This window comes from Hetaerina americana, unplaced genomic scaffold, assembly GCF_022747635.1.
Source record: "Hetaerina americana unplaced genomic scaffold, ioHetAmer1.1.p SCAF_1, whole genome shotgun sequence".
NCBI classification, from domain to species: Eukaryota; Metazoa; Arthropoda; class Insecta; order Odonata; family Calopterygidae; genus Hetaerina; species Hetaerina americana.
The window spans coordinates 12,872,553-12,896,344 of record NW_027286069.1 but is presented as its reverse complement, the minus strand read 5'-3'; the positions used below and the strand labels follow the sequence as shown (position 1 = coordinate 12,896,344).

Sequence of the window (23,792 nt, the reverse complement as noted above, 5' to 3'; positions counted from 1 at the left end):
GAGAAATGTTATCATTCGCTGGTTAGGTCTAATTCAGAATATGCTGCAAGTAAGTGGGATCCTCACGAAGTTGGATTAATTGCCGAATTGGATCGCGTGCAGCATAGAGGAGCTAGATTTTTAAAACTTTGTCATGATAAACTTAGTAGCGTATCCAAAATTTTAGAGCAGCCAGGCTGGGAATCATTCACGGAGCGAAGGTTAAATGACAAACCTCTTGCATTCATTGTAAGGACGTCTCTTTAGTAGTGATATTGAAAGTGTATTATTACCCCTATCGTACTACGGTAGGAGATATCATGTCAATAAAATGAGAGAGATTAAGAGTAGAACAGATGGATTTAAAATGCCATTTATTCCACTATCGATAAAGGATCAGAAGATCATTGCCCGACCGCGGTGAGGTCATATTCGGGTAAAAATTAGTCTGGCGGGTATTCACCCCCTGCCACACACCCTGACGGTGGCTTTCAGGGTACTTAAATAAAAAATAAATAAATAAGGCAACAATATACTGCAACGTAGCCTGTCTCAAAACTTTTGTAGCGACCCTCTTGTTGTCTACGATCTATGAATCCGGACGATATCAAGTCATAATTGCATTCACTCCCGAGTTTTCATACGTGTTAAATTTCTTCTTCCCATTTAACTGTCTGAGAAAATTTGAAGTCAATGTGACTAAAATTCAAAATATTCTCAAATAACTCATACTTTTTATTATATCGTATTATACATGACGTGCTGAATAAATTTTACATTTTTGCTAATTGGCTGGGTAAGTCTTCGTTGATAAGACCATATTCCTATTAATTTAGTAATTAAGTTTGACTAGACAAATCTTTAATCCGTTTTACGATTTTTATTCGCTCACAATATGATTCTGAAGCAACACTCTCCCCTTCAGTGCATTCATGATTTCATGTCTTACTTTTCATGATTTCATGTCTTTGAAGAATCTTTCATCTCATTTCTTCGAGTCGGGTTCACTGGTTCTAAAGAAGACTACGAGATAGTTTTGAAAATCTCATTATCTCTTCACCCAAAAGAAATTTCGTAGACAACGTAGCAAGAGCAGTTTGTGATCATTCGGTTCTCCTTTTCTCTCATTCAACAGCCGTCTAAATTCACTGTCAATGGAGCGAGAGACATTTGGTGAGAGTGTTAGGGATGTGTATAAAATGTGCGGGCGTGGATACAATTATTCAAAATAGGCTTCGTGAAAATTACCCCAAGAAGCCTCGGGCACGGACCAACCGGTTTTTCAAGTGACAATCCACGTGGGCTTTTTTTGTTGTTGGTGTTCACACAGAACTTTTCTGTGTGCTCTCAAGCTCAAAATGTTAAAGCCGATATTTATGATGTGTAAACTTTCGAAAGAAACTTTTCATCCCTCCTCTGTAAATATTTTAATCCACATTTTAGCTGTACTATTGGGAAGAAAATACTCGAGGATTCAAATACAGCGTATTATTCCTCGAGTTTACCTCCATCCTTGCCATCGGTGAACTGAGCATGTTTCAACTTGCGACGGATGCCGTTGACGCAATAACTGGCGCCAAGTCATTGAAGCTTAAACTCATACACATGAACATTATGCAAACAGTAAAACATAAAATTAAAGATTTCACGATAATTTATGAGAAAAAGCCGATGATGGCTCACTGTAGAACGATCTTAGAACGTTTTTTTGTACGATGTGTATTACCCAGGATTCACGACTACGTGAAAGTGGCATGTGTTGATTTCTTTGGAGGGACTATGAGCATTCCCTGGAATTTCATTGCGACAAAATTGTAGGCAAACCCCAAGACCCAATGTTAGCAATTGATCCCGAAGGAAGTACCTCAGCGTAAAATATCACAAAACGACTACCATTCCTACATTAATATGCAATTGAAACAGATCTTCGGTAAAACGGGAGGAAATAAAATTCGAGCGAAAGAAATGAAATTCCGGAAATGAATTAAAGTATGTTGACTCGGAGATACAAAATTAAAGCAATATCAGGCAATAAGTAAAAATCCAATCATTAAATGGCATGACCGAAAAAGATACAAGAATTTTAATTGTAACTGGTTAAATGAACGAAATAGCACCCACTACCGTTTTATATGTGAAATATTTTTCCTCGAAACACTTGCCAAAAGTGCACTGGTAAATTTATGTACTTTTCACGAATAAACAATGTAATTTTTAGACCATGCATAACCCATATCGGTGTCAGAGTGTCAAGCCGTCTGACTGCCTAGGGCGCTAAAATACAGGGTCGCACCCAAAAGTGGTAGGACTGATTTTTTTACAAGAATTTTATTGACGATATACTTACATCGACTTAATAATCTTCAAAGTGTGCTCTTTGAGCTGCTACACACTTAGTATAACGTTGCTCCCATTCCCCGTACGTCCGCTGGAAATTTTCTTTGGGGATGCCGTTGATGACCCTCGTCGAAGCCTCTTGAACGGCCTTTATCGAGTCAAAACGTCGTCCCTTGAGCTGTCTTTTCATCAGGGGGAAGAAGACGAATCCGGTGGTGCCAGATCGGGAGAATAGGGCGGGTGCGGCAACGTGGCAACGCCGTATTTGGCTAGGAACACGCGTTGCCTGTTGGTCGACACTCAGAATTTTCGGCACCATCTCGGCGCACACCTTGCGCATGGCCAAATCCTGTGAAATAATGCGTTGGACGTTGGATGCAGACAGACCCAACTGGTCTGCAATTTCTTCACTGGTTAAGCGTCGGTCTGTGTTCAGCAGTGTCCTCACTCTGTCCACATTCGTGTTGGTTCTTGCCGTCGACGGCCGTCCGGAGCGATGGTCGTCTTCAACGAGCTCCCTACCCTCTTTGAACAACTTGTGCCACTCAAATACTGTGGAACGGCTTAAGGCAGTGTCCCCATGAGCCTGCTTGATCATATCGAGGGTCTCAGTTGCCGTCTTCCCGAGTTTCGCACAAAACTTCACGGAATAACGTTGCTCTAAATTCAGATTCATTTTGTTTTTCGACGCGGACAAAAAACTTGCTTCACTAAAAACGGTGTCCTCACTCAACGATAGCCCGCAGGCGAATGAGGTTGGTGTCGGTCTGTTGCTAAGAGCCCCCTCCACCTTACCCTGCCAAGCAGACCCCCCTTCAACGCTCCGTTCGCGCCAGAGAAAATCAGTCCTACCACTTTTGGGTGCAACCCTGTAGGTTCAAGTAGGGAGGGATGGACCTTATCTTCCCGGTAATTCGAAACTACTATGCTTTTATATTGCTTTGAAACGTTTGGAGTATTGGCCATTCTGAGATATTAGACTCGGTTTCGTAAAAAGTAGCCACCAACGCTGGATTGCATATTATTTCTTGGATTAATATCTCATCAGGTAAGTGTTCAAATTATAGAAGATGTGCGTTACCAAGAGAAATGTAGGCCACTGTGAAAAACGATTACTACTAGTGTACTCTCCATTCCCCCTCGGATGCACTTAGATCCGCCATTACACAAATGGTACATTTCACTCATCTTTTAAGAGAAAATACGCAAAATACGCAAAACTGAGTAAAACGGAATAAAAATGAATCTGATACATTATTACGTTTCACACATCTTCCAGTTCTGAATTCGACTGAGAACTTGATCACGTTAGACTATAGTTATTTTTATTACGTATAATCAGTTAAAAAGTATGCCACATCCGCTGAGTAGAATGAGTGAGATGACACTTTTGCCATAAAATTATTTTTAATTCGCTTTTATCTGTATTTTAAAAGATTGCAGTTACGTATAAATTGTGTTCATTAACTAGTTGCGTACCAGGGTATTTAAATGGGTTTTAACGCTCCGTTCCGGCGTATTTTTAAGGTTTAGTGTTTTAACATGAATTGATTCAGTGAAATTGTCATAATTTTCTTAAAGATCGAAAAATTTTAATGGAACTTTGAATGTAGTACTTATTAATAGTTTAAGTAATTATTAATAAGTACTACAGTACTACTATGTATACTAATAAGTATTAATTTATAATTTCTTCTTTGAGTGATTCTCCATTAAACACTTTCCTTTGTGGAGTGGAACATCGCAAGAAGAGCACATACATACCTCGTCTCCTTCCTAATTTTTCTTGGAGCACTCACTTCGCATGTTCTTGTGTGGTATCTTTTCTTCCCTTTACCCTCGATACGAAATAATGTCTCTCGAGAGACGACGTGGGTGGTCCCTTGTAGGAACACGCTGCGTCGGCTTATCATCGCTGTCGTCGCCGAAGATGACTCATCTGGTCCCTCTCTACTCCTTGCTCACCCTTTGGCAGTCTGGAGCAGAAAGCCTTTGAAACGAATGCTATTTGATTCATTTAGTGTTTTATTAAACCTAAAAGTATTGAAAAGGGCACAATTAATAAATCACAGCACTTTTTTCTTTAACAATTTCATTGTTTTTCTCATGATTTTATGATAGGATAAATACATATTCACCCTGTCTACGGCATTCACAAACTTATTGTATTTCGAAATGAAGACAGGTGTTATAATTGGCAATCCTGTGATTGTACCTTTCAGCTGTGTATTACTCATTTTAGCGCTGTAAATAGTATTAATCATTCTCATATCCCTTTCGTCTTTCCAAATCATGAGAAGCGGAGGAAAAAATATACCTTTACGAAAAAATGAGCACTGTCCCTTTTTCATTGTTTTCGCCTCACTCTTCAATGTGGCAGGGAAGCCTCAAGTCGATCTGATAGTTGTAGTAGATATTCCTGGTGAAACATTGTCTTCATTGGCGCACTTATCGGAAGTCACTTTCACTCATCAAGAGAGGAGTGGAATTTTTATTTCTGATGTTCACTACAATATCGGAATCACTTCCGCTCTCGTGGTTTCCTTCGTCATACTCCAATGGCACATCTGACAAGTCATCGGCGCACAGATCTAATAAAATGCCTTCCTCGAGCAAAGCAATTTCTTTCCTATGCGATGCCATTTTATGGAATATCCCTAGAAGAGTTCGAAAAATAAGGATTGAGAAAGCCTTCTCGCAAGACAAAACCTACGCCAAAATCGTAATTAACTGGTCCTCAATAAAACGAACTGCTCAAGACACATCGAGAGACGGAACTGACCAGAACCGCGAAAGAATTATGGACCAATTATTATTGAATCTCTCATTATTTTCATAAAAAAATGCTTAAACTGAAAGGTCATAGCTGAGAGCGCATTCCATTAGCGGGAGTGGAACTTGCAGACGAGGTCCTTGAGGCAAAAGAGATAAGGTTCCTCGCGGAGAGCTCAGTTAGGGCCATGTGGATAAACAAAAAATAATGGGTGAGGTGCTGGGGTACCCGAGGAAGAGATGAAAGAAAAAATACCTCCGAAACGAAGAGGGAGGACGAATGAGTTTTAAGCTGTTGAAATTAAAGTTGCGCGCCAATATAAAAAAACACTCAAGGATTTCAATGCAGTTGAACAGCTTATTCTATCAAAGTTACTTAACGAAATCAAAAATTAAGTTATGACTGTCATTATTAAATAACGAAAGCGAAATAACAAATTGCCACCAAACATTTAAATAATGTTAATTAAATGTTTGAAATGATGCTCCTAAATGACGAAAATTCTCGTCATCCGTCCGCAACGGTTGGGATTTAAATGACGTGAATTCTCACCATCCGCACTCAACGTGTTAAAAGAACATCATTTTTTCGAGTTCGCCGAACTTTTTCCTAATCCTTATACCTATAGTTGTTCATCCATGGCTTTCCGTCCACCGTTTGCATGGTTTCCATGCACCCGAAGAATTTAATTTGCATAAATTCAACAGATTCAGGCGAGATGCAGCGGAAGTTCGTCATTATGAGAAAAACAAATCCTCAAACAGTATATATATTATGCAACACATTTTGAATCTTGCCTTGTACCAGAAGATGGTTCGATCAACTGAAATGCGTTGTACATTACAAATAAATCTGTAAAAAGGTGCAAATTCTTTTTTCTCGTAATTTCATTTGATCAAAATATGTATTCTGTTTATTTTAAAGGATCGCCAAAATAAGAAAAGACTTAGATAATAATCAAGTGGTATATTATGAATAAATAACAGAAGACGAAATGAATTCTAGTTTCCTTAAATTAATTTTAGTGCTTACCTCTTGGAAGGAAAGGAATGTAATCTAAATTGATAATAATCCGATCTTTAAAAATTGATGTATCCTGTGTCCCTGAATTCGCTTATTTTCTATGAAAATAATATTAGCCGCGAAAAACAAGTTTTCTTCGACATTTAACGTGCACCTCTGGATTTATTGAAATACACGCTCAGCTGTTACATTTCTTAAAAATTGTAACCAGATGTCTTCTCGTTTGTCATTCGATACAGCATCACCAATCTGTGGCAGACGGATCACAGAATCAACCATCTGTCGCTTTTTCATTCAAACCCTTGAGGGTTCTAGTACCCTTATTCTCCCCGCTCGGCATTACCACCCTCGGAAAAATGTTGCGGATGAAGCCCCATCCTTCATCAATAGTGTATGCAGTCGAGTTTCACTCCACGTCGACGTACTCATAGATGAGGGGAACTCGAAAAACCGTAATGGTCAATCCTTTAAAAATTAAATACACGTGGTACTATTAGTGAAAAACCTCCCCGACGATTATTTGATGATAACCTAGGTGTGTGTGAGATCAAATAATGTTTATTCTTTCAAATAATAAAGGTGATCATAAATGCCGTGATAAAAAAATAGAGCATTACTAATTACTAAACTTTATATAGTGGATCAAGTACATTAATGCAAATGCTTTCTGATTTTTTGTTCTGCAAAAATAAAATTAATCGTTGATTAAATGAAAATAAATTATCGTTAATGACCAAATTTGATAAACTGGCAAGCTTTAAATTTAAAAAAGTGCTCTTATGATGCTCATACAGGTGAAATGGCCATCATAATGTTAAATTCATTAAGAAATTAATTGATTAAGTATTACAATTAAGTTTATAAATAATTAAATGACATTAATCACGTTTAATTAGACTGCAATAAGTCATTTTTGCTATCTGAAATGCACGGTTTTCAACTATTATTCAGTCTCTTCCCGTTGTATTTGGCTACTTTTCGAAGCATAAATATCAATCACATGTAGCAATGATTGCCACAGAATTAAAAAGTATTGTATGTGAACTCCATTGGCCTTGCGATTTGTTAATTATGATAATCATTAGATAAAGGTCGAAATAGTGATTAATTAATTGGCCAAGGATATTTGAGGTCTTTGTGAGGTGCGTAGTTGACTTGAATGATAGAGTACGTAGGATACTACTTGCGCTATTGATACATCACAAAATGCGCATCATAGAAAATGACAGTTGACAGGATTCGTTCAATTTCATCCCACCATTGAATTTCGTTGGCTCCTCCTGATAATAGTTCATCAAGCAGAACCTAAAATATTTACGCCTTAAAAGGCGCTGCTTTTACTGGAATAATCCAGCTGTGGTTTTAATCACCTCATACAATCTCTTTCCCATTTGAATCACAACAATTGGCATAGGTTAGTGAGACCCGCTCACACTTTTATCTCTTTCCTCTTGCGAGCATCAGCCACGACATAAGTAGCCCACATGCACCTTCCGCATCTCGTTACCCCCAACAGCGTCAAAATAACTCACCCGCTACACGGGTGGCAGCCCTTTCCCTTCCCCCCTCGCCCCCTCCCTCCCGCACTCCATCCCGTCCCACAGTTCAATGTCGCGCGCCAGACCCTCACTTGTTTTCCTTCCGTGGCGAGCGAAAGGGGCGTCCTTTCGGCCGGAGCATCCATCGCCCCTGGCCGCTCCAGCCGTCCCAGGAGGTCACACCCGCTGGAAAAACTTTTTTGTGGGAGAGTTCCTTCCAAGATCTTCAATCCCTCGTTCTTTCTGCCAAGAAAAATCTCGGTGAGTTGTATTATATATATCCATCAGTTAGGCGCCCAGAGCAATTGCCTCTAAATGTCCGTAGTACTCGTCTCTCTTGGGATTACTCCTGCGACGAAAATCATTTTTTGAAGGCGATATTGGTCGTGATGCTAATATTTCGTTTCTATTTGTTATATCAACTCCAGTGTGATGTGTGTCTGACTTCACTTCAACTCCTGAAAAATTTTTTGCTCACCGACATGACTCGTGTAAATACGTTTCAGATGTTTTGTTGCGCAGCATATTGCATTCTCGGAATGGTCTTAATTTTCTTATGTTACGAAAGCCCGAATTTTGCCAGTCAAAATACTCGACTATGTCTAACATATGCCGGTGACGATTTTCGCTTAGTTTGAAAGTGGTTTTTGTATCGGTTTCATTAATCAAATAATCTATGATATTCTTTTGTGTGCACAATTTTGGCTTTCGTATCCATTAAGTATTTGATTTGTTTTCTTATTATCTCAATACTTTGGCTTTTTTATGTAGATATGCTAGAAATATTGAGCATCGTAATACCTCCTACGTTTTGATTTGTAATCTGGTGATTTTATTATTTAATATGCTTTCTCATTTAACTGATGCGCTTGTATTAGATACATAATTTGCCCTCGCTATATCCCTTTTGAAAGAGAAGTCACTTAATGCCAATTATAGTGTAGCACAAATGGTACGATAATAAGGACACCATCATGAAAAGTCGCTCCGGGTGCTGAATTTAAATACACCCATCCCCAAGCCATCCTGGCCATCCCTCTGCACGATAAGAATGAATAAACATTACGTGCGTCAGCGTTATTGTAATTCCTGAGTTCGAGTTTTGTGCCGCGGCGTGACGTTCGCTGGATGCTAATTCGCCGGCGGCGGGCGGAAGTCGAAGGGCAATTAAAAGGCGATGCTTAACATGGATCCATGGCCATTACCGGATATTGCGCTCGTTGTGATTTCCCAGACCCTCCAGGGTGGGCGGAGCGTGCGAACGTTTGCTGGCGCGGAGAGGGGATGAAGGAGGGAAGGGAGCTTGAGAGAGGGTCGGGGGAACACGCTTGGGAAAAGGGTCCGCTCGGAGCGAGGGAGTGGGGGGGTAGGGGGGACGGTCGAGGAAGGAGTTGGGGGTTAGGGAGAGAGAGAGAGATGGGGAGCTTTGTTGAGGCTTTGCCGGCGTCGATCAATAATCTCTTTGGACCACCAAATCCGAGATCTGGTCCCCCACACATCAGTTCATTTCCAACCAACCCCACCTCCACTCCATCCCGAAACTCGACAACTGAAAACACTTCCTCGCGTCACGGGCCAGCGATTAATATGCGCTTCGCTTAAAGCGTCCGCGGCGGGGATAAAAGGCTCACTGATAAATGCTTTCACGGTGAAAATCAGCAAATAGCCCTTTTTGTTTCGTTTCTCTGCGGAGACTTGTTTTGTGTATTTCCTGCTTCTAATTTTTCATGATAAACACAGATTACGCCGTAAATTTAACATCAAAGCTGGATGCTTGATTTTTGTCCGAATGGAAGGGCATTTTTTTGTTGAAATACAGTGTAAAAATTACATTCGAGTATGTATGAAATGCATCATTAACTTCGTTTTTAAAAGTGCAAAAATAACATTCGAGGACGTATGAATAACACCGTTAACTTCGTTTTTGAAACTTTGATTGGTAATGAAATTTTTATTTGGATGGGCTGAAGAGACATTTCCAAAAGTCCTTTTTTATGAAATAACATAATAAAAATGTAAATTAGAAAATTAATGCTATGATTGGTCAGTAGATATTAAAACCTCTATCTTAGGAAGGTTTAACTCTTGAAGGAATGGAGAAGTGCTTAGAGGGGCAGAATCTAGTGCATGTATGCAATATGCATAGCTCTTGGGTAGCAGTATATCCCCTCCCCCTCCTTTTTCTGGATTTTTTACCGAATTATTCATTAACGAGTCATAACCTTAACTCCTTACTTTGACTCCTCCAAGGGATGCCAGGGTGATAAGTTAATTAATAAACCCTGTAATCTTGCTCCAACCATGCGTTCTAGTTTTTATTTTTTGATTTAGTGTCATACAGCATGCCATTTACACAGGCAATGAATGAACATTGGTTTGGCATAAATTCATCATCACTTATGTTTTCTTATTTTGGATGCTTCCAAGACCAGAAGCACCCAATAATACACAATAAATTAAACTTTCCAAATAAATTAGTATGAATATCTATTACTTATACAATGATCGCTATATTAACTGAGGATTAAAGACTCCTTCATGTCAATTAAGTATTGATTGACTTGTAAGTGGGTGGCATGGTAGTTTAGTCAGTAGAGTGCTAGATTAATGACCTGAGGGTCTTAGTTCGATTACTGGGCATCCCCAGCTTCATTGGAGTCATGTGATATTTTGGTTACCAGAACCAGAAAAACCTTATGCAGCACAGAGAAAGGAACCCAACCCTGATGTGTGGATTTCACACACTATCGGGCTTAGTATTGGGTAAACTCTACCATCATCTATCAAATTAACCTTAATGTTGGTTATTGTGGTGGTTAATATCAATTTTCCAGATGTATCACTAACTGAAGTGCCTTGCTTACAATAATAATGAAAAACTATTTTCGCGCCAGACTCTTGCTAACAGACCAATCTAGAACCTTCTCGGTCATTCCTCTTAGTGTCAAAATGAAGACTAGCTCACTGAAAGAGCATTTTCAGCATTGGGAGTCTTTTAAAGTCATTTTACCTTCCTTATGGTTGTATCAACCTCCATAAATACAATAATGGTGAAACCAGTATAGCAGCCATAGCTGGGCTAAACAATGCTTATGTCCTGCAAAAAAAGTCTTCCTCGTGATCTAAGAGTACAGTGAGAAAAATAATTTGACCTTTTCTTCTTTGAATGCAAAGGCAGTGCACCACCAACTGAATTAAACCTATGCTTACACCCATTGCCTCCATATTTCCACACTCTTAATTGCCTAAGATTCATAGTGCTTTTATGTGAAAATGATATTTAATTCTATTTCAAGGATCATTTACAATGCACTGCTAAAATTACTTGGGAGCATTTTCTTGCCTTGAATTAAATTGTCACCGAACTTCATTCACAGTAATCCTTGCCAATGATGGATGGTGGCAGCAGTGGCGGTGGGGCCTTTTCATTTGTGTCAGACTCTGTTGGCCCTACAAGTGAATGCCCTGGTGGTTTGGTATCAACCACGCAAGTACCTGGGAGACGGACTCCATTAGGAGCTGTAGGTCTTTCTGGTAAGAACTATTCTCTAAGGATATAAGGGGGTGCTAGGAACTATATATTAGAGTAAAATAATCCCACTTTAGAGAGTGATTATTCTATTGTAATAGGGTAATGTGACATAGAACAATCACTGCTGTATTTGTTAGTTCTACTGCCATAATGATTGTTTTCAGTTTATACAATTTTACATCTTCAGATTCTATAGTGTTCACTTCATGGCAAATTATCAGTATTCTTTATTAAATTTAAAGCATATTAAATCCTTCCTATTCATGAGTGAGATTTTCCTATATTTATTAGCATAAGAAATCCCTGTAAAACACTAATACATAGTTAAGTACTTCTTGAAGGTGCTGAAAAATAATTCAGTGCTATCTAATTTAAATTCTACTTGGAAGATAGTTGAGAAAATTTTGTGACATTATGTTAAAGAATTTTATATTACCAGCTGATGAAAACTTGACAATATGCTTTTGCATATGCAATTTGAAGAATGGTGATAATAGGCCTAGGTGGCCAAATATAACAATAGTCAATGGTTTGAGTCAAAGAGATGGTCTATGCCATTCACATACTCTATGCAGTACCAATAATCTTCAAATAAGAATTAATTTTTTCTAATCTGACAATATAATGTACTTGTTTCTTTCAATTATAATGGTGATTTTCCTGAAAAAATAACGAAACAAAATATGACTAATATGTTGCATGATAGATCAAGCAATGTTAACAGAGATTATCATATTTGACGTGCCTTATATCATTCACAATTTGACCTCATGTTCATTGTATCATGATTGCCTGGTGAAAATAAGGATTTTTATTATTAATAGTAGTCTACTACTTAGGGTTGGTTTCGGATGGGCTTATCCACTAACCAATACTTTCTTTCTAAACTTGAAACAACACGACATCCAAATCTATAAAAAACACTCTTTTAATTACACATACTTTCTGTCTCCCTTTCTTCTGTCCAACCTGCCTGTCCATAATGGGCACATTGTCAGCGCTACACTACTTTAAAATTCACCTTTGCTCATTTATTGCTATTATAATTCCTTATTTTCTGAGGAAAGAACAAATATGTGTATCTATCTGTACTGGTGTCTATATCCCTATTCTTATCTTTGTGGTCCAACCTACCAAAAATTAACTTGTTCCACCTCTGGTTCCAATGATGCCACATTTCATGCAGCATTTACAAGAAATATAGTGTTCCTTTCAAAACCTTTGCAACCTTAAATAGTCCACATGCAGTAAAAGAATTAACTTTTTCCCTCCAGGATTCTACCTGCCCTCCCATCCACATCACCCTCCCCCACACCACCATGCCTCTGCAGCAGGAGGGTTGCAGCACCACCAAGGGCATCTGGACCCTAGTATTCCAGCACACCTCCAGCAGCACCAGCCCCCTCCATCCTCACTTGCCCTCCACCACCCACCGATCTGCAAGCAGAGCAGCCTCTACGGGGAGTCCACCCAGCACTTGGGCCGAACGGACTGCAGCGAGGATGGGGATGAAGAAGATGATGACGAGGATGAGAATTTAGGCGACGAGAATCAGCCACTGCCCACCACGAGATCCTCTCCCACAAGCCATCCTTACCTCGTCCACCCGCTGCACCCACACCAGCCATTCCTGCCCACACACTTCCCGGGCCCCCTGCACGCACCCTCGGCAATGTTTCCGTCCACTGTCCCTCGCCCGGGCACTCATGATGGTGGCTCCCTGCAGCAGAATCCATCCCGCCTGAGTCCTAGGCAAGAGAGTTCATCTGGGCGTGGGGAATACCGTCACTCCGATCTCGATGGGCCACCATCCCATTCAGAGGGTTCTAATACAACTCGAGGAACAGGTTCACAAGAGCAAAAAGCTAGTCAGTCATCTGGGAAGAAGCATGGGCATCATCGTCAGGTGAGCTCCTGTGAAAATTTGTTTGTTGAAAAATAATTCAATAGTGAATCATCCTGTTACCTGTTAATGGCTATATAATGACTTTCTACTTTGGCTTGATTCTGGCCTCAGGAATGAATTTTGTGTTATTTATTTTGTTAGAGAAGAGTTAGGGTGAAAGTTATCCTCAGCAAGCAGAATATTCATATTAACATTTGTTTTGACATTTAGTACAGGTGCAAGACAGTAATGCAATACTCATGTTCCAAAGGGACAGGATGCATGAAATACTTAAAAAAATAAAAGCGCATACTTGTGTATTTTGATGGCTAACCTAGTAATGAAAGAGCAGCTACCACATTTGATAAAAATTAGTATGTAAGACAATAAATTGAATAACTCATTTTTAGTTTAGTTTTCTGGTCAGCCAAGACTTTAAAACATATCTAAATCTAGTGAAACTAGCATTTCTTGCATTGTGTGTTACATTGTTGAATAATCATACCCAGATTGGAAGAAGATTTATGTTTGAGTTGGCTACAGGATCATCACATATATTTACTGTACATCATAGCTAGAATTAAAGAAGATGATAGGTGCCACTAGTAGTGCATATCTTACTGGTGCCTTGTACTAGTAGCACCCATGTCCAGGGGAGAGAAAGCAAAAGGATTCAGTGAAGTTAGAGAGGTCAATGAGAGGAACATTAATTGACAAGGTATTTAGGCAGAGGACTTCTATAGTTTCAGAAATGGGGAGTTTTCCACAACTCCACTGTTATTTTTAAGGAAACTATGGTAGATCTTTTCAATGATATTTTTTGAATTAACAATGATTGAACAATCTATTAATCAAGTATGTTTGTATATGGAAAAATTTTGAAAAAGATAAAGGAAGCGTTATGAACCATATCTGTGTGTATCCCATCTGCGGTAAAATGGAAGAATCCATAGTCCAGAATATTACCCACTTTTTTTTAAATTATAGGTTCAGGAATGTGTCCAAATAAGAACAAGATGGTGGAATCCTCTTGGAATGCATGTAGATATTGAGGTGAACACTTGGTGGAAACCTAAGGTGGAATCCATAAGATTTTGGTCATGAGAACTGTACATATAATTTTCACATGGGATCCACCTAATTTCCATCTGAACCAAGAAATTTCCATGCTGGGATTCACAAGATTTCCACATGAAACCCACCTAAATAGCAAACAATCCACAAAATGTTCATAGAAGAGAGGGTTGACAAAAAAGTATTGAGGAAACAGGCATGAAGAAAATGTAAGAAAAAAATTGGAATTTTTAAATGATGAAAGTAATACATTTTTCAGAATCAATTGAATGAAATATTATGACATCATGACATTTCTAAATCAGCTTATATTTTTTTTTTATTGCATTACATAGTCAACATTCTACCACAGGCTTGGCATCTTTAATGGTGCTTGGTGGATGATGAAGTAGAATGGCATCTGTAGAGATAAGATAATGCAGTACAACTCTTAACTCTTCTCCAGGCAAGCTAATAACCTGACACATGATTCTAATGATGATTGCATGACACTGAAAAGACTGAAATACACAAAAGAAATTTTAGATACTTAATTTATTATCAGAGGACATTCTGCTGGCAAACCTACCACAGAAATACCCTGAGCAGTGCCAAATTTTCTCCGGGGACAATAAATTTTATTATTTTTAAATACATGCCATAATATGTCATATAGAGATACTGATAATTTAACTAAAGTCAAAGTTGTAATCAGTTACACTGAATCAAGGCAAGCTGGTTAAATTAAGATGGTTCCTGAAGCCAATTAACATTATATGTTCAACATAGGAACTGAATTATTATTATTTCAACACACCCAATATTCTTTGGCAAGGACTAGTACAGAGGCAGGATTTCTGTACCAGTCTATTACCATATAGCTGAATCTTCCATGTTACATGAGTAGCTACTCTTCAAATATTACAAAGGGAATGCTAAATCAGCTAAATAGTCCGCTCTCTATGAAAAATGCATTGGCTTATGAAAAGCTCATTTATTCACAATAAATCCATAAGTGGTTATTAATACTCAGGGAAGAGAATATGCATTGTGTCACCAAATTTTCAATTCCATTCCACCACATTTCCTCAATTGGCATAATTTTGGGGAAGAAATTTTCCACCGCTATCAATGACCCACATTCTCTGATAGATTTACGATGGAGCCTCCAACTATAACTGTGGATCACATAACTGTTCTTACTGAAAATCCTATTCTATCTCTTTAAATTTCTATATGCAAGATTCTGGAATGGCGACTGAGTTTCCATTCTCATGAAAAAGAGGTTCTGTGACTGAATTTTGGCATGTTCCATCTCAAAAAATTTCCCTGGTCCTAAATCATGATACACTAAAATGCATCTTAATTATACTCCTGTTGTTTCATGCCTCATGATAATTGAATATTGATGAATCATACCTATAACTTTCATTATTTCTTTTAGGGCAAGCTTGTGAGATTAAATATTAATGCAAGAGAACGGCGTCGTATGCATGACTTGAATGATGCCCTGGATGAGCTGAGAAGTGTCATACCATATGCTCATTCACCATCAGTCCGCAAACTTTCCAAAATTGCCACTCTTCTACTGGCCAAGAACTTTATTCTAATGCAGGTAAGTTGGTGAGGATCATGGAAGATGATTTCTGATACATTTCATTCCTATTGAAAATTTCATTGTTATATCATATTAAGTAATTTTCTAAGTAAGTAAGCGACTAAATAATTTTTATATTAAGTAACTTTCATTGTATGCATTGTGAATATTCCTATTACTTGTTTGAATCAAAATAAGTGTCAAGAAACTACATTTGGGACCTGTGGGTATCAAACACACACTTTAAGCTGAAAACTAAGCTGCTGAGTTTTGAGTAACACACTCAAATTTGGGTGGGCTCATGTAGATTTAAGGTAAAGAAAACCTGCGAAATACAGTGATTTGTGTGGGCTCTACAGTAAAAGAATTATTGCTGGTATTCTTTATAAATCTGTGACTGGTGTTATATTATCCAGCAAAAGCTTGAGAAGGATTAAATTGTCATTTTGGAATTTTTGTATTTCCATAATCAAAAATGCTAAAGTTGTCCATAAAATTATATTACTCCTAAAAAGGTTCTGGTGTATAATATAACGTTAAAATTTGCCTAAAATTTTGGATCCCTTGGGAAACCTCATAAATGTTACTAGCATAGAGAAAGTTTTCACTAGAGCATAATAGATATGACCAATTTTGGCCATTGAAAAACACTTGACTCTTTGGTAATTGTAATCACTTCAGATTGATCTCCATCAAGTCTCATAATAGTGTATGTAGTGATTAAATTTTTGCGCCACTTGATCACCTGCAGGGAGATTTCACTTGTATGAAGAGGGATTCTGTGTACTTGCTATTGTTAGCTGAATGCATTAATTTGTCATCTGCAAAATATGTACATGACTTAACTCCTCAAAATGAAAGATTTTTAGAACTGACAAAAATCCTATAGAAAAGAATTTCGTTTAACTAGAGTATGAGGTGATTTTTGGAGCAAAAATGTTTCTAGTTTGGCATAAGGATGCTGGTTAAGATCTGTGACATTACATTTACTCTGTATGCATAGTTTTAATGATGTCAATATTTTTGTTACTTGATGACTATCAATGAAAGCTACCGTTGGCTTATTATTATTTAAACATTAGTCAGAAATTTATGTGAAATCACAGAACAGCTCTATAAGCTTGCTAAATATTCATATGAGGCCATTTAAAAAAGCATCTGACAGTGAGTTTTCAAAAACTGGCAGTTGCATCATGACAATACTCCAGCTCATTCATTTCACCTGATCCAGATTTTTTTGGTGAAACATTGAATTCTGATTGCTCACCAACTTCCATATTCTTCAGACATGGCTTCTTGTGACATCTGGTAGTTTCTGAAAATGAAGATGCCATTGAAAGGATCCCACTTTGAGATTAGGGAAGAGATAATGCAAATGATGATGGTGGAGATGAACACCATTGCAAAAGAAGCCTTATAGAAATGTTTTTGCCGGAGGAAGGATCAGTAGGTTAAGTGGGTAAATGTCCAAGGAGCCTACTTTGAAGGGCATTAGGGTCCCAATCCTATCATATATAAGTAATTTTACCTGGTCAAAAGTCAGATACTTTTCAGACCACCCTGTTATTTAGGGTATTTTACCATATGTTTGTAGATGAAGAATGATCGTGATAAATGCTGCTAGTGAAGTCTTCTTGATGTTCCGACTGGGTACACCTGACAGAGCATGAAAAGATCACTAAGTTGTCTGTTTTGCCCTGTTCACTCCCCTACTTCCAAAAAAATATGACTGACACTTGACTCTCGTCTCACTAGGCCAATGCACTGGATGAGTTGCGGCGCTTAATTGCATACCTCCAGCAAGGAGCAGCAGCAGCTGCTGCGGCAGCTGTCAGTGGTATCCCTCAGGGCCCAGCTGCTCACCCCCCTGCACTTTCTTCCTCTTCATCGTCAGATGGTGCTGAAACAAGTGCTGCAGCCCTCCCCCCTCCTTTATCACCACCATCCCCAGCACCAGAGGAAAGTCCTTCCCTTCCACCACCCCCACCTGCTCTTCCAGCCTCCCTCTCCCCTTCCCCCTTCCGGTACCCAACTCTTGGTAAGCTAGGAGCACCACAGTCCAACAGTCCTCCTGCACTCTCAGCACGGGACCTTCGTTAAGAGATAGTATTATGAAAGCCATTGTGTTTGCTGCATGCATGGGATGTTTGGCTCATTTTTAAATGCTTTTGATGTAGCCAAACACATGCATAATTCATTAATGAATTATTTTAGATTTCTGTGTGTTGTGATGATTCCATGACAGTTGGAAAGGCAGTCATGCATGAAAGAGTATTGGTTGCTGGAAACATTTCTGTGTGCAACAGCACCAAAGACTTTAGTAAGGTGCTGGAAATGGCATCAGAAACTAATTTATCCGCCCACATTTAAAATAGATCTAGATTAAAGATCAACACCCAAAGAGGCATTTATTTTTTGCCTTCGCCTATGTAGGAAGTTTGATAATAGCTAAATGTTCTTTGATAAATTTGTGATGTTAACCTATATTGTGTGCTGTATTGAATAGAATTGTAAGTAATAAAACGGTACATTTTGACTGACTGATGTCTTAAAATTAGGCTTTTATATGCAGAGCCTACTGAAAGGAAGCCACAAAAGGATTAAATTTAGAGTGGGAACCAAAAATGCTCAAGCAAAGATCAGATCATGTGCATACCTACCATGAGGCAATCATTGTAAGGCCTAAACCTATAGGCCTATTCTCAAAGGCAATTTGGTTATTATCGAATTTAGAAGTTAGCCACTCATTTGCTGGCAAAAATATTAGGACATCTCATAATATGAGGTGAAGTTCCTGTTTAGTGTTATCAAGTACCTACCTTTAAATGTTGTTAATGCTTTTATTGAGATCTACCACATAAAGTTAGATTTATTTCTACAGAGAATTATAGTTTTATTTCAGTTACAGTTCAGGATCCCTTTTTTACGATACTAGCATAAAAATGTCAACAAATCTGTAAGCATCCATCCTTACCAAATAAAATTAAAGGAAGAGCCTCAAACATAAACAGAAGTAATGAAGATGCATTTCCTTGTTGAAGAAGAGATTTATTGGAATAACTGATGGTACCAACCATTATCTAGTGGAAGAGGTACCTTGATTATTTTTGTAGCTTTGGGTAATTACTTATATGGTAATTATTATGCTGGTGTGCTAATTTTCTAACTCAGCTTATTACTCATTAACTTTCTATTAAATGTCTTTTAAGTATTAGTGGCATATTTAAAGTATGTTAAGTTAATATCATTCCTAACAATGGACTTTTGGCCTTGTGCTTCATTGTGTATGATATATTGACCTGTAGTAGCTAGTTTTATATTAATTTGCATATTCTGAGCTGCTATTTTCTAAATATATTATTTACAAATGAAAATTAATGTGCAATTCAATGCCATTCTGAGTATTCAACAGAAATATCAGTAATTTTCCTTTTTAAATAGGGCTAGATATATTTTTTATCTGAAAATAAAAACAAGAGTTTTGTACTTGGTGTATATTATGAAATATTTCATTTAGATTGTATAATATGCCAGAATATTTATTGACTTGAAATATCATGTAAATATGATTTTATCCATAATTTTAGTAATTTAGCATTTAATGCCAAATATTCTATTAACTCATAAATTCATTTTCCTGCAAAAATATGTTAATTATTTTTAAATGCTTTGAATAGCTGTGATTGCATTGAAATAAATCAGAGATGATTGGAGCTGATCATCATGAATCATGTGTGCGCTTTGCACAAGAATTATACGAAACTTCAATTATTATCCATTCCCTGTCACTTACTTAAAATTAGTAAGATTTATTGATAATAAGCATTTGCCACATAATTCTGGATGGAAGAAATATGATTTATCATGCCCTGGGTAAACAAATACATGCATTTACTACAGTGGGAATTCAGTGTGACTCAAAGAAAAGTCACTATGGTCTCTCATAAATATTGCTTCTTTTTTGCAGTAAAATTTTGACCATGCGGAATCCATATCTGTTGCATTGTAATGTGGCTAAATTGAAATATAAATTTGGGTATACAGACTAAAATTTTGCACAATTAATGGCAGATCATGTTTTAATTTGAGGCATTGAATATAAAATGCCTTTTATTAGTGTATGTACTCTTGTTTGTGTGCGCCTAATGGCCTAATTAGTATTTTAGGCTTCAATCTGAATTTTGAATAAAATAAGAATAAGACAGCCTATTTTTAAAAAGTGGCAAGGTCCTTATGATCAAGTTATTTTTTAAAAGGAAATTTATATAAGTATGCAACTTATAATATGGTCAATCCTTGCTTAACCACAAGGTTAGGTACTTCTGAATTATGTCATTAAGGAAGTTGTCTTTAAAGAGCTATCATTTAAAGTACATTTCTATGATAAAATGATTGTTTTATTCCTTGAAAGGACTATATATTAATATAGATTTTGTGAAAGGAATTTAAAAATCTCTGGGGAACATTGTATAAGTTTAATGGCAAGTGGTCCACAACTGTTATTAAACTGTTACTAATGCATGTGTGCATACTTTTTCTTTCTTCCCCTTTGTGGAAATAACTTTGAATATTAACAATAAATAGGTACTTTTGAATTTATAATTTTGAAAATATTTGAATTTACTTTAGATAAACTGCTTAATTACCACTGAGGACCTATTAAACTGACTGTTGAAAAACTATGAAAATCCAATAGCAAAATATTGACTTGTTGATGCTATTGATACTGACTTGTTGATAATGTCAAATAAAATGGGAAAAGAGAATTTTTTAACAAATGCTCTGATATAAAATATAAATATTCTGAACAAGAATTTCACAGTTGCCCAAACACTTAAACTCACTGAGCAATTTTGTTGGTTTCAACTAAGTACATTTAGGGAAAACCTTTATCATGATTTTTATGCTAAACCATATATCTCATAAATTAGCATCCTTAATTGCATGAAAAAAATTTTTGAGTGCAATGTGTCTCAGACAAATATGTGTTGAATTTATTTCATTCGCTGTTTGGCGGGATTTCGTGTTTGAATGTATATATATATATATATATATATATATATATATATATATGATGTATATATATATATATATATATATGATGTATATATATATATATATATATATATGATATATGATGTATATATATATATATAATGATATATAATGATATATATATATATATATATATATATATATATATATATATATATATATATATATATATATATATATATATATATATATATATATATATATATGTCATTGAAAATTGATTTCTTAATGGCACTTAATAATCCCAAAATTTGGCTACCTAATTATGTTATGCATACATTTCATATTTTAATTTTATTTGATTTTATTGTATAAATATTATTTATTAGTCAATTAAATTTTTGTTATTGATACTTGAAGGCAACTAATAATGAGTCTGGCTAATTGCAATCTAGAAGAGATGTGAAATGAAAAGCAGTGTAGGCAATTCATATAATGATCGTTTATTTACAATAATGAAGCATTTAACTTAAAAAAAATTAATGTCAAAATCACTCATTGGCTCTTTTTTAACCCACCAGAATGTAACCATTAAATCCTGGAAAATTAATTATTGTGGGCTTTCAATATTTGCTTAGCAATAAAATTAATTGAAATGGAGGCACTGGTCATTAAGTAATAACCTTTCATTCCATTATGTCTCAATGTTAAACCTAGATAAGTATTCATTCAGGGTTACTTTTACTTTTAATTTTTTAATATTTACTTGATTTATTTAATATTTACTTCATTATTTCATGTTCCTTGTAGAATATTTAATATGAAAAATAGATACTGCATACATTTCCATTGGTTTAGCTATAAAAGGTATCCATTTTATATATGCAATAAGTGTACTCAGTGTTGATTCCAAGAATTAGTATATTTATATAAAAATCAACTATTAGCTTAGCTAGCATTGATGCCAGAATGAAAATTACAAAGAAATGATCTGAAAAGACAACATTCAGTCAGTTACGAGCATGAATATATACCAAGTACATAGGCATTTCCTTCCCTTTGAATACTTTGCTAATAACCTTTAATGAAGACTTCTTCGCCTCACTTTATGCTTACGCTAAAATGAATGATTTTGTTTTTTTTTCATTCTGGTGGTGATAATAAATCAAAGTGATCATTGCCAATCAATCAGGAATCAAGGTATTCCACCTATTTTAACAATAGGCTTTCTGTGACCCCTAATGTCTATTTATTACTAATTTTTATGGGAAATTCGCTATTTTCCCAACATTTTTGTGGACTCATTAGTTTCTCACCCAGATGTTTTGTTTATCTCTCTGTACATTTTTCATCCAAATTCCATGTTATGGTTCTTCCATTTTCTTCTTCCATCCATCCTCATATGACCCATAGCTTCATAATTCTCTTATTCCACCATTCATATCATTTTCTTAGCTGCTCTCTCTACCCCATTCCTAAGCTACAGCCACCTTTTGCCAGCCATTTTCATTCCAGTCTTCCTTTAGTAATTTATTAAGTTTCTCTTGGTTCTCCTTCCTTTTTCTCTATTTGAACCATTATGAATCCACATTGGCACTCTCCTGCCCCTCTAATCCTTTGGGATTTTTTACTATATTTTATGACAGCTAAATTATGGTCCAAGCATGCATTTGCACTCACAAAGTTTTGTGCCCTTGTAGACAATTCTATGTCAAACCATGGCATAATTGAATTGTTATTGATATAACCTCTTTCTCCCAGCATCTTCCATGGGTACATATGCATGTGGTGATGTTTTGACCAGGTTTTAGTTATCATGAAACCCCTCTCTGGCACAATTTGACTGGTTTCTCTGTGCAATCATTACCTATCAATATGAAATAGGGAAAAAATAAAAACATTTTTAAGTATTTAAGATAAATATTTTTATTTGAAATTTTAATTATTACATATTTCATCTTATGTTTCTACCTTAAATTTATTTTTAAGTCAAATGAGAAAGATAAAACTAATTTCATCTTTATTATTCCAAATGAAATGGAAAAAATAAGATTAGCTGAATGAAGTCCAAATTTAATATTTGAAATTAAATGATACAAGGGTAATCCCAGAAGTACCCAACCCAACAAAGAAAACACAAGCATATTGATAAAAATGTATACACTTTTCCCAGCAATGTTCAATAAGTTTAATGCCCTTTTTGTAATAAAAACTGTCTCGCTCCTCAAAATTGCCATTAACTGCTAACATCACTTTTTTATGGTTGGAAAATCTTTGACAACCGAGCCATTTTTTCGTTTGCAATCAGAAAATAAACCGAGGGGGCTAAATCTGGCAAATAGGGTGCATGAGGTAGCAATTCAAACTTTAATTCATGAATTTTGGTCATTGCAATAATGGATTTGTGAGCTGATTCATTGTCTTGATGAAACAACACTTTCTTCTTAGCCAAAAGCAATCGCTTTTGCTTGATTTCTCAGCACAAATGTTGCAATAAGTTCGTATAATACTCACTGTTGATAGTTTTTCCTTTTTCAAGATAGTCAGGGAAAATTATCCTATGCACATCCAAAAAAACCGATCCCATGACCTTGCATGCTGATAAAATGGCCTTTGCCTTCTTTTGAGTCAGTTCTCCCATTTGAATCCATTGTTTTGATTGTTCTTTAGTCTCGTCACCTCAATTGGTCGGCCAATGCGATCCTCGTCTTGGCAGCTCATACGGCCTCGTTTAAACTCTGCTACCCAATATTTTGCTATTGTAAACAAAGGAGCTGACTCATCCAGAGAAGAATCCAGTTCAGCTTTGATATTGATTAGGCTGAGGCCTTTCAAATAAAAGTATTGTATCACATAACGATGACCAATTTTCTCCATTTTCACAAATTCACTGAAAACGTTCACTATTAATGGCTGCCAAACAAATACTAAACAATGTAGCTTCTTCAAACTTGAAACATATGCTTTATAGATGGCATACTATCTGATAGAATCATATTTTTCAAACAATTTCCACCATCTCTAGGTCAAGCCGGGTACTTATGGGCCTTCCCATGTACAAAGGATCCAGGATTTGTGGA

At 36.5% G+C, this 23,792-nt stretch overlaps 1 protein-coding gene across 2 annotated transcripts in view; it reads left to right on the top strand.

Annotated features, from left to right (window-relative positions):
- Nucleotides 1-18,253, top strand: part of LOC139688347 (oligodendrocyte transcription factor 2-like) — a 147,014-nt gene extending 128,761 nt beyond the window's left edge. The window contains exons 1-5 of one of the 2 annotated variants that reach the window (XM_071585867.1): nt 7,789-7,911; nt 11,028-11,184; nt 12,457-13,088; nt 15,565-15,735; nt 17,473-18,253. In XM_071585867.1, the coding sequence (XP_071441968.1) occupies nt 11,040-11,184; nt 12,457-13,088; nt 15,565-15,735; nt 17,473-17,817 (1,293 nt within the window). In that variant the 5' untranslated portion in view covers nt 7,789-7,911; nt 11,028-11,039 and the 3' untranslated portion in view covers nt 17,818-18,253. Of the gene's footprint in view, nt 1-7,788; nt 7,912-11,027; nt 11,185-12,456; nt 13,089-15,564; nt 15,736-17,472 lie in introns of those variants that run through there. The other variant, XM_071585877.1, reaches the window with a different exon arrangement.
- Nucleotides 18,254-23,792: the final 5,539 nt, after the last annotated feature.